Consider the following 12,730-nt stretch of genomic DNA (forward strand, 5'->3'; position numbering starts at 1 on the left):
GTATGCGGAACCATCAACTTCATTGGGGCCGCAAAAATGGAAATGACTCCCTGTGCATTCTGTTTCTGTATGTCCGTTCCGCTAAAAAAACATAGAACATGTTCTATTATTGTCCGCATTACGGACAAGGATAGGACTGTTCTATTAAGGGCCGGCCCTTCCGTTCTGCAAAATACGGAATTCACACAGCTGGTATCCGTGTTTTGTGGATCCGCAGTTTACAGAGGACAACAATGGTCGTGTGCAGGAGCCATTAAAGAAATGATTGTATAATGGCAAGATATTAAATAAGGGAAGGTGACTAGCCTTTTATTGGCCTCCTTAAACATGATGGACCTCCGTTAAGCTGGCAGTGGCTTATCTCCTTGAGAACAAAAAGATTGGGAATCATGAAATCTAACATGCCCAACCCTTCTCTCTGCTGTCCGGGTAGAATATGTCAAATGGACAGATCACCAGCTCTCTTCCTTCTCCAGTGTACATACAGGGTATAAGAAGGTAACCACATACACAGTACAATAAAAAAATTATCAAGTTGTTAGTTTTTCATTCATTTCTAAATATTTTTTCTTTTTTTTTGACTTACAGCGAATCTCTTTCCACATTTCTCATTTCCACAACATCCACAGCAGTCATTATTCTTCAGCCCGAGAAATACAAGAGCTGGGAACACCATCTAAAAAGAAACAATTAGATATTTACCGCAGTATACATAACAGAGGCTACCTAAATGAATGACTGAAGGTTATTAAACGTGTCAGAATATACTGTATAAGTACCACCAAACAGACTTTTATCCTAGGAAGGATAGTAGGTGACTAGGAAACCACAATGAGATGGGAAAAGAGCCTAATATTCACGTGACAAGGCACAATACAATAAAAAGAGACATAGTACATTATGTACACACATCACATATGTACATATAGAGACAGCTGGTTCAGTTCTTGGGCCTGGATCTTCACAAAGTGCGTGCGGTCTGCAATGCATGGGCACCGGCCGTGAAGCTGCCGTTTGCTGATGAAGACCCATTCACTTGAATGCACCAGCAGTCCGCAATATTCTGTCCACACCACAAAACATGCACGGACCAAAATCTGCCGAAAACTAAGGAGCAATTTGTGCCTCCGCTCCACACCACTCCATATATCACTTGAATGTTTGAGGGCTGCAATACGGGCATGGCCCGCGCACTCAGGGAGATCAGCCATATCATGGTGTGGATGCAGCAGCAGCCAATGATGGGAGCAGTGTTTGGGCAGAGGCCAACCATGTCTCTTTTTTGCAGCAATTTTTGCAGAATTGCAGGGTTCTACCAAGACTTTGTATAAGGCCTCTCGCACACAACCGTTGTTTTGGTCCGCATCCGAGCCGCAGTTTTTGTTGCTTGGATTTGGACCCATTCACTTCAATGGGGCCGCAAAAGATGCGGGCAGCACTCCGCGTGCTGCCCGCATCCATTGCTCCGTTCCGTGGTCCGCAAAAAGAAATATAACCTGTCCTATTCTTGTCCATTTTGCGGACAAGAATAGGCAGTTATATCAATGGCTGTCCATGCCGTTCCGCACACGGATGCCATCCGTGTTTTGAGGATCCGCAATTTGCGGACCGCGAAACACACAACGGTCGTGTGAAAGAAGCCTAAATCTGTGCAAAAATACATAAAGTGTTCCTATGCTCTGCTCCCATAATTTATCCTGTTCAACTCCTACAAGTGCCTCCATGGTTTGTCACTTTTTCCTGCCCACCCACTTCATTTAGCAGCTGGGAAGTTAAAGTCAGATCCGCAATCTGTCAGAAACAAGGCAGCAAGAAGGAAATCTTTGACATCTTCTGCGACCCTTTCTCTATTCCTAGCTAGTGGCGTCCCCTCTACTTCCCTTCCTCCCCAACGGGGTCTGGGGGCTGGCTGCCTCAGAGGCCTCCTCTTGTTTGCACCTCACATGTCACTGCCCCTGAGGAGGGCAAGCATAACAATTCAACCCTGATATGTGCTATTCTGTATATATAAAGATATGAGCTAGTTATTATAATTACTATGAAGCTTGCTGCAGTAACATGTACAGGAGGAGCTGTAAGGTCTACAGTGGAACCGTAACATAAAACGGCATGTTTCAGTGAAATACTGCAAACTGGAATGACATTAGGCCCTTAGCCGAAGAATGAGCGTATTTACTATTAACTAATGATGTAAAAGGTTGTCTTACATTATAAGTCAATAGAGGGGACAAAGTTACAACTCTGGAGTTTTTTTATGTGCAGTCTTCATCTAAAAGCTTTAGTGAGTTTTCTGGTTTAGAAAATCAAGTCCAATATCCTGTTAGATAATTATTAGCTAATATGAAGTTTCTTACTCTGGAGGACCTTGTACTAGCATTGATTATATGAACAGTCCTTTGATTTCAATATGAACAGTGTAATACCTTATTTCACCAGCAGTGGTGCTGCAGGGGAACGGCACACGTGCTGCTGTGGATTACAACTAATTCATGAACTTATTATTAGAGGACAAGCTTTATGTTATTCTCCTAATTGACATTTCCATACATAGGTCCTGATGATTTAAACTGGTTTTGTCTTTACAATAAAGTGCGACATTTATGATGTTTTAGGCTACTTTCACACTGCCGTTTCTGGGTCCGCCTGTGAGATCCGTTTCAAGGCTCTCACAAGCGACCCAAAACGGATCAGTTCAGCCCAATGCATTCTGAATGGATAAGGATCCGCTCAGAATGCATCAGTTTGCCTCCGTTCAGCCTCAATTCCGCTCTGGAGGCGGACACCAAAACGCTGCTTGCAGCGATTTGATGTCCGTCTGACGAAACTGAGCCAAACGGATCCGTCCTGACTTACAATGCAAGTCAATGGGGACGGATCCGTTTTTACTGACACAATATGGTGCAATTGAAAACGGATCCGCCTCCCATTGACTTTCAATGTAAGTCAAAACGGATCCGTTTGCATTATCATGAACAAATTTGCTCATGGTAATGCAAACGGATCCGTTCTGAACGGATACAAGCGTTTGCATTATAGGTGCGGATCCGTCTGTGCAGATACCAGACGGATCCGCACCTAAACGCAGGTGTGATAGTAGCCTAACTTGTAAGACAAATATATCAATAGTCCGCGACAGGCCAAAATGAGTTTTTTGTGCCATCAAAGCAGAAATACGCCTATTTTGTAGGTGTTCCTGTGGAGCACGTTGGATTTTGGCCTGATTTATCATTGGGAAAGTCACAAAAAATTGTCAGAGTTTCTCTCCACTCATGACCAGCCTTAGCTGTGGCAGGGAAGTCGCAATGTGAGAGTTTGTCTGTGCTGGATTTAACTGGTGCTGTGTGCCACTTTCATAAATTTGGTGCATGGCCCATTACCTTTACACAAATAGACAAATGTGAAGACAAACTTCAAATTATCCCCTGTTGATAAATCAGGGCCATAATGCGGGATATTCTGTAATTTCTGGATAAATTGTTGCTGCAGACTCTTCTAGAAAGATATTATGCTTTTCCAACAATTTAGGAATTATTAATTTCCCTTTGTCAAACACTACATTTTATCTAAATATCAAAAAACATTCAATGCCTTATCAAGATTGGCATGAGCCACATCAGTCTTCATGGACCCTGTTGGATGTAATTTATGACAAGGCACAGCCTCACCATATATTAATTGCCTCCTCCGATAGTCCGTGCAGCAGACTGAAATCTACTCCGGCTTGTAGCTGGTGCAGGTTTCAATCGTCATTTATGCCAGTTCCTTGTTAATAATAATAAATGATCTGGGGCAAATGGTCCACCCACACATGTAAAAGTGCCAGTTGCAACTAAATCTAGTTGAAATAGACCAGTGGTGTAAGTTAATGATACATTTCCACCTCACATGAAAGGTAGCAAATTTTTTAAAGTATACTTTAAAATGTAAGCCACACAATATTATGACTCCAAAACAAACAAAAGAGTTAAAGGGGTTTTTCAACTTTTTTACATTGATGACCTATCCTCTGGATAGGTCATCAGTATCTGATCAGTGGGGGTCTGGCACTCGGGACCCCCACCGATCAGCTGTTTGAGAAGGCTTCTGTGCTCACAGGTTACCATAGCCAAGTGACATCACATAGGTCACAAAGCCTAGGCGCAGCTCAGTCCGATTCAAGTGAATGGGGATGAGCTACAATACCAAGCACTGCCACTATACAATGGATGGAGCTGTGCTTGGTAAGCAGTGAGGAGTGCAACGTGTGGCACCCCTAGGGGCGATTGTGTCCCAGGTTTTAGGAATGCCAAGTGGTGAAGGGGCTTTATTAGTGTTGTGCGTCATGGTGCTCCTACCTGAATACCGTCGCTCCCCAGGGTTGGCTCCATAGCAATAAAGGGGAGAGTCGTAGTTGGTGGAGAATAATCCAAGTCCAGACTTTATAAAGTTGCAGCCAGACAATAAGTGGTCTTTCTCTGGCTCCAGCAGGTTTTGGGGTAAACTAGCAGGCAAACTTGGATACCTGGTTTTCACTTTCTCTGCTGTGCTAAACTCTGGCTTCGGTCTGGTAGCTGGACGTTTGGACAGTTCTGGTACCTTTGAGTGGGGTGTCTTTGGCCTTTGATCCCCTCATAATACTCTGTCTATAAACTGTAAGGCGTTATGGTGCTCTATGAGCTGCTTCCCTTGGGAGACTCCTGCTGGGTTCAACGGTGTAGGTTCCAGCAATCCAGCAGAAATGTCACTTATATTGTAGCCAAGGAATAAAGGTCAGTTTTGGGAAAACCCCTTTAAGAAACAAGAACTTGTCTATATGCTAACCCTTATCATATACTCCATTTCCGATATCAAATATTTTTTATATTATATGTAGTGGGATCCTCCAAGACAAGATTATATGTAGTGGGATCCACCATGACAAAATTATATGTAGTGGGGTCCTCCTGTCCAGTTCAGGACGCCATAAAAATTATCGCTTTGCCTCTGCCTTGAATATCATACTGAGAAGCTTTTCTAAGATCACCCTGTTTATCCCCCTCCCCATCTCTTCTTTGAATTAACTGGAAAACATTTTTTTGACTAAAGGCGGTTCCCCTTTATTATTAATGGAACAGCCTGTCGGATCTCATTATCGCTAGTGTGAAACTAGCCTAACAAGGCATACAAAAGAAAGCTATTATATGTTAGATCGGGGTGCACAACCATTTTTGATCTGAGGGCCGCATTTTCGCATTGCTCTATTTCAAGGGGCCGCAAATAAAAAAATGTAGATCAATGCTCATTTGCATCAGCCTATTACAGAAGCCAATGCAAAGTTAATGGGGAGGAATGATCGCTACCACAGTCATTCCACCTTCATTTAGTTCTATTGATTATTGGTAGCACATCCATGATTACACAGGGATATGTGCTGACGATAATTTTACATCTTTAATTCATAAAATATGCAAATCAGCCGACAAACGAGTGATTCCTTATCAGCTAATTAGCGGCACGATTATACAGTCCAGGTATCGGGAATGAGCGTTCCTATGAACACTTGTTCCCAGAAATTGTCTCAAATATCGTCCAGTGTAATAGGGGCTTAAAGGGGTTATCTGAGGATGGAAAAGCCCCCCCATTTGCCCGGGACCCTCACACTGATTCTACTTACCTGGCTCCCCGACACCCGCGTTGCTCCTGGTCCCCGCACAGCCACCGCTGCTTCTCTCTGTGCGCGGCTGAAAACATCTGGTGCCGGAGGGAAGCCAATGGCAGGTGGTGACAGGGAAGAGCCTCCCTAGCATCGCAGGTGATGCTATTTTTTAACAAGTTCCTGAAGCATGGTCCCTGAAACTGAAGATTTATACTTACCTGCTCCCTGCTGCTCTGGTCCTCCACACTGCCCCTGCTGCCTCCATCTTCTGGTGCCTGCGCTGTTTTCACCTGGCAGTGCATGGGCATGGTCACATTTACCTCTCCAGCCAATGACTAGCCTCAGCGGTGATGTGGCCACAAGCAGCATGTCACTGCTGAAGCCATTGAGTGGAGCGTTGTAAGGCTATGCCCATGCACTGCCAGGTGTAAACAGAGCAGGGACCGGAAAATGGAGGCAGTGGAGGCAGAGTGAAGGACCAGAGCAGCGTGGAGCAGGTAAGAATGAATCTTCTATTTTAGGGGCCATGCTGCAGGAGCTTGTTAAAAAATAATTTTTCATGGAAAAAATGGAAAAGTGGCGACATTTCCTTCCATCCTGCTCCTATTCATAAATCATCGCTTTCATTCACTGGTTATTACCGCCTCCTGTCCCCAGTTATAGGTGCCCTGCAATAACCAGTAAGCACTTTACCTTATTAAATTGGTTAACCCTTTAATGAGCAGGGCTGAAAAGGCCTTAAAGGGAACCTGTCACCTGGATTTTGGGTATAGAGTTGAGAACATGGGCTGCTAGATCGCCGCTAGCTCATCTGCAATATCCAGTCCCCATAGCTCTGTGTGCTTTTATTGTGTCAAAAAAAACGATTTTATAGATAAGTAAATTAACCTTAGATGAGTCCTGTCTCCTCCATGCTTGAGAGATGAGTCCAGCGTTCTCTGACTCTGAGCCCAGCCACGGCCACTGTGTCCAAATCTCCTCCTTGCTCCCCGACATCACAAAGCTAGAGCGCTGTAATCTTGTGATGCATAAGCTAGCGCATGCGCAGTTTGTTCCCTGAGGCTGATGCCAGCACAGGGAAGGAACACTATGCCGGCACTGCGCTAGCTCGCGCATCGTGAGATTACGGCGCTCTAGCTTTGTGACGTCGGGAGCAAGGAGGAGATTCGGAGGATGTGGGGCGGTGCTGGGCTCCTTCACAGTGGGCGTGGCTGGGCTCCGGAAACATTAGTAGCCTCATTTACATATATATAAAATAGTTTTTTTGACACAATAAAAGCAGAGAGAGCTATGGGGAATGGATATTGCGGATGTGCTAGCGGCGATCTAGCAGCCCATGTCCTCAGCTCAATACCTAAAATCCAGGTGAGAAGTTCCCTTTAATGACCAGACACTTTTTTTGTGATTTAGAGCACCTGGTTGTTCAAACAGTCTTAACTTTTTTATTGTTGGACTACCAAAATCATTTTTGCACAATTTTCTTTTTACGTGACACATAGGGCTTTATAATTTATTTTTTTGTTTTATTTGGAAGAAACTGTACAAAACATTTTTAAAAAGTAATTTTTTTTCAAACTTTAGCTCCTTATTCTTTAAATATGTAAACGGAAACCGAAATAAATAATTGTAATTAGCTCCCTAGTTTGTGTCGGTTGTTTTGTTATATAATACCGTATTTTTCGCCCTATAAGATGCACCGGCCCATTAAACACACCTATGTTTTTGGGGAGTTAAAAAATTATAAAGAAAATTGAAAACACTATAAAATAAAAAAATATAATAAAGTACAAATGAAAGAAAATGGGCATATTATGTGGCAAAAATATATTAAAAAAAAAAAAGTAATAAATCAATTATAAAAAATAATAGAATAAAATAATAAAATACAAATAAAAGTAAAAAAAAAATGTGCAAAAAAAATAAAATATGTCAGTGTCCCTGAAAGGTCTCTTTATGACCTCTTGGGGACAAATTATGTAAAAACTATAAGTTAAAAAATTATAAAGAAAATTGAAAACACTGTAAAATAAAAAATATAATAGTTTTCACATAATTTGTTCTCCAGAGGTCACTAAAAGACCTTTGGGAGACAATTAGACTTTTTTGCACTATTTCCACTGTAACTGGGGCATCCAAAGGAGGAGGAGGTTCTGGGGATCGCATGTAGCCCCTTGGACTGCGGGTTGTGCACCCCTGTGTTAGATACTGTATTGTTATTTGTTACTGTATTGTTATTTAGATGTTTTTAGGTGTGTTCTGGGTCAAATGGATATTGGTCACTGCTTGTAACTATGCTGACGTTTGTGTAGTAAAACAAATTAGAAGCTGTTCACATCCATTTTTTCACACAGGCTTAGGTCATGTTCACACTTCAGTTACTTGGTCAGTTTTTTCCATCAGTTATTGTGAGCCAAAACCAGCAGTGAAGCCTATACAGAGATCAGGTGTAATGTAGAGATTTCCACCTATTTAGTGTTTTTGACCTGCACCTGGTTTTGGCTCACAGTAACTGATCGGAAGTACTGATCAAATAACTGAAGTGTGAACTCAGCTTTAGGCCTCTTGCACACAAACGCATTTTCTTTCCATGTCCGTTCCGTTTTTTGCGGACCGTATAGGGAACCATTCATTTCAATGGGTCCGCAAAAAAAGCGGAAGGTACTCCGTGTGAATTCCGTTTCCATATTTCTGTATATCCATTCCGCTAAAAGATAGAACTTGTCCTATTATTGTCCGCATAACGGACAAGGATAGTACTGTTTTATTAGGGGCCAGCTGTTCCATTCTGCAAAATACGGAATGCACACGGACATCATCCGTATTTTTGGCGGATCCGTTTTTTGAGGACCGCAAAAGACATACGGTTGTGTGCAAGAGGCTTTACTCTGACAGTTTTGATAGCAATGCAGATAGCACAATATAAGAGAAAAAAAATGTTTTTATTAACATATACCTCTTGTTAAAAAAATACGAAGGACATTGATAACTATCTTCTACTCAAGGTTATTTAGGCGAGTCTTCTCAACATATACGCAAGGTCAATACCCTCAGGTATATGTACAGAAGAGGTCATTACTACTGAGTAGAGTGACCTGAATATTTTCGCTGAGGGTGCAGAAATTTGGATGCCTAGGTTAGATCATCTTTAGGGAGTAACATGAGTTTGCTTACAGTGATTGTTTAATTTCAGCTAAAGCTGGCACATGATGATGGATCCTGTTGCCGATGTGTATGGGGATTTATCAGTGGAGGGTAATACCTATCTCCCCTGAGGACTTCACATTGTCTAACGGTGCTGCTGTTTTCCTTGCAATTATATACTGTCTGTATATATATATATATATATATATATATATAAAAATATATATTTTATGTTTTACTTCTTTTGCACAAACAAAATGCCAAAAACATGTTTTGTGTCACCATAGTCCAAAAGCCACAACCTTTTTTCCTTTAATTCCCCATTATCAAACCCATGTAAGGACATGTTGTTTGCAGAATCATTTGGCGTTTACGCTGGTACCATTTTGAGGGTTGCAGTTTCAGATGGTGATGGGGACAGCCAAACCAAATTGTCTGGATGAAGAAAAGTCTAGCTACACCTCTGCCTAAGGCCTCATGCACACAACCGTTTTTGTGGTCCGCATCCGAGCTGCATTTTTTGCGGCTCGGGTGCGGACCCATTCACTTCAATGGGGCCGCAAAAGATGCGGACAGCACTCCGTGTGCTCCGTGGCCCCACAAAAAAAATATAGCATGTCCTCTTCTTGTCCATTTTGCGGACAAGAATAGGCATTTCTACCATGGGCCGCCCGTTCCGTTCTGCAAATTGCGGAAGGCACACGGGCGGATTCCGTTTTTTGCGGATCCGCGGTTTGCGGACCGCAAAAAATGGCACGGTCGTGTGCATGAGGCCTAACAAGGCATACAGAAGAGGGTTCTCAAGCTGAGTCGGCCACATTAATCCTTCATGGGCTATTCACTAACATGTGACTTAGTTGCAACCTGTTCTCTAGAGGCCAAATATTTGTTCTGCGTAAGCAAATGTACCAAGTGCCAGAAGAGTTTACTGTCAAGTGTAGGTTTGAGCCATTTTCCAAGGAACGTTTAACAATGCTCTATGGGGTGAGAGGCCAAGGCCCGAGAGATTTGTCAACATTTATGTAGCAATGTATGCCATTCTTTGTCATCAAATTTTCAAGAGGCTCAATGCTTTGTTCTCACTAGACACAAGATGCCTGGAAGTGTCTTATTCCTCTCTCCCCGTTAAGAACATATCCACACCAGAGCACAAGTATAGGGGGATCAGAAAGAATAGCTGCCGGCTGACCACGCTTTCGACAGCTATCTAAGGTATACGGTCACCTTAAAGGGATTGTTTAAGATAAATGAAAATTGGGGCTGCAGCAGTAAGGCCTCATGCACACGACCGTGGTGTGTTTTGCGGTCCGTAAATCGCGGATCCGCAAAACACGGATGGCATCCGTGAGCATTCTGCAATTTGCGGAACGACACGGACAGCATTTAATATAAAGGCCTATTCTTGTCCGCAAAGCGTGGACAAGAATAGGACATGTTATATTTTTTTGGCGGGGCCACGGAACGGAGCAACAGATGCGGACAGCACATGGAGTGCTGTCCGCATCTTTTGCGGCCCCATTGAAGTGAATGGGTCCGCATCCGACCTGCCAAAACTCGGATGCGGACCAAAACAACGGCCGTGTGCATGAGGCCTAAATGTGATAAAATACCAAAAATTGTCATACTACCACCTTTTCTCCCCTGCCTCCTCCAGCATCTCGCTCTGGTCCTGCATCACTAACGCCATCTTTCTGACTGTAGCGGTGATGTCCCCTGCATTGGCTGCATGGTAAACTGGACGTGACTGCTGGGGTCAGAGATTGGCCATAGCAGTGACACGCTGTGTACAGGATGTCAACGCTGCAGCCAGGAAAACAAACACTGGCAGGAAGGACCAAAGCGTGAGGCTGGAAGCGATAGGAGAGAAAATGAGTGACTATAACTTTTTTGTTATTTTATGACATTTACCGTTGCTGACTCCTATTTTTAGTTATCAAGTACAACCCCTTTAATGCTAGTAATTGTTTCCCATATTTATATACACAATTCAGTCTAAACTCAGCTCTTGAAATTAGAGCTAAAAACAAGCGCTGGCCGAATCTAGAAAAATAAAAAATGAATAATAGCCTGAATCAGAAACTAATTTAAAAATGAAAGGTAGAAAGATCTAACCTAATCATCAGATAGCTTACGTATTGGGTAATTCCACCGCAAGACAGAATCACCAGCCTACTATACTGAATAATTAAAGGGCCGGTTACACGGACAGATTATTGAGACAATTATGGATGAACGTTCATCTGAAGCTTGTTCCTGATAACTGTCCCGTGTAAATGGCGCCGCTGATCACCTGGAGAATGAACAAATGCTCTTTTATCAGGAGATTGCATTTTTCCTGTGGTACATTAAATCATGATTTGTATAAATAGAAAGGCAAAAAATTCTGCATGGGGATGAGCAACTGCAGCAACAATCATTTGTCCCCATACAAAGGAGATGATTGCAGCATGTAAATGCAGCTATCACCTCCGCTAACAATCAGGCAGTCATCGGGAACATTTGGTTCGCTCCCGATAATTGCCTGTGCATTGCCCATACTGTAATTTCACAATTATGTGAGAGACAAATCATAAGTAAAAAATAGAAATTCATTGATTTGGAAGGTTTCATGACATCATATTAAGGAAACATAGACAGTTAAATACGGAGGTGGACATCATATTACTCACCAGAACCCCAGATCCCAATATTCCACCAAAATACCAGACTTCATTTGAGATGTGCTCATTGCTCTCGGCAATCTTCCCGCCAGGAAAGAAAAGCAGAATGTTGGCAAGAATACATAAAATAGCTAAGGGAATCAAGGCAATGCCCAGGCATTTTGCACAACCCCCAGAACACATGCTGGCAATGTCTGTTACTGGAGTGTCTGAAGTACGCCCGGTGGTAGAATCCAATAATCCCAGTGAGATGCGTCTATACAGCTGGTCTGATGTTCCTTCTCTGTGGTCTCAACGACCTAGTCATTTATATGACCACAGTCAATGGAATCCCATAAATGAAATTACGCATGTAGCAGCCTTACATTTTGCCATGACAACTGATATTCTCTGTTAATATTCTACAGATACCTTCATTGATCTGTCTTTCCTATCCTGATACAGGTATTGAAATACCTCCCATGTTACAGGCCAAAATTTCAACATACATAACCTTTTCTTACCTTTATCTTTTATGAATGATTAACTATTGGAATTTGTGAGGGATTGCCCTCTCCCTTTCTAATAACGGTGAAATCATCTCAGTGGTTACTTCTGTGGGTGGTTTGATGGCTAGTGAAAGTCTTTCTTACCTTGGACAACTATGAATAAAAATGCCCAACACAAACTTAAAATGCCAATGTCACACTGTCAGAAAGCTCTCGACTTGTGGTTGGATTTATGCCCGGATGTCCAACAACTGATGGCTCAAAGACCATATTAGAGAATATCTGCCATTCATATAATATTCTTTGATGTGTGCTGACAAGTGATGAAAGAAGGACGCAGCACCACAAAAACCATGCTCAGCCACTTCTATACAAATACCTACCTACCAGGGCCTAATAACTAAGGGACCTGTTTAATACATATGGTGCAGTTATTGCTGACTAAAAATGATTGGAAGGGGAGTGTGAATAACTGAAGGGGTCTTCTACGATAGTATCCCATTGCATTACTTTTTGTATTATTTATGTGATGTGACATCACCGCATTATTCCTGTACTGGGACAACATGTGCTTTTTTCCGATACTATGATTTTACAGTGAACATGGTGACCTCTCTTTATGTCCATTTTCTTGTGCTATAATATTATGGCGTGCATTATACCTGTATTGTAACATCACTGTGCGTACAATCCCTGTGCTGTAACTTCACTGTCTACATTATCCCACTATGGTGAAACTACTTGTTATTCCAATATCATGGCATTACTGTGTGCATTCTCACTTTGATGTAATATCACTATGTGCGTTATCCCTTTACTGTGACATT

General features: G+C 42.4%; 1 protein-coding gene across 1 annotated transcript in view; it reads right to left on the reverse strand.

Annotated features, from left to right (window-relative positions):
- Nucleotides 1-11,814, reverse strand: part of TM4SF4 (transmembrane 4 L six family member 4) — a 29,594-nt gene extending 17,780 nt beyond the window's left edge. The window contains exons 1-2 of the mRNA XM_040428025.1: nucleotides 11,425-11,814; nucleotides 587-676 (exon numbers count right to left, since the gene is read on the reverse strand). Coding sequence (XP_040283959.1) covers nucleotides 587-676; nucleotides 11,425-11,598 — 264 coding nt within the window. The 5' untranslated portion in view covers nucleotides 11,599-11,814. The remainder of the gene's footprint in view (nucleotides 1-586; nucleotides 677-11,424) is intronic.
- Between the last annotated feature and the right edge of the window lie 916 nt (nucleotides 11,815-12,730).

The sequence above is a fragment of the Bufo bufo genome, chromosome 4 (genome assembly GCF_905171765.1).
Source record: "Bufo bufo chromosome 4, aBufBuf1.1, whole genome shotgun sequence".
Classification (NCBI taxonomy): domain Eukaryota; kingdom Metazoa; phylum Chordata; class Amphibia; order Anura; family Bufonidae; genus Bufo; species Bufo bufo.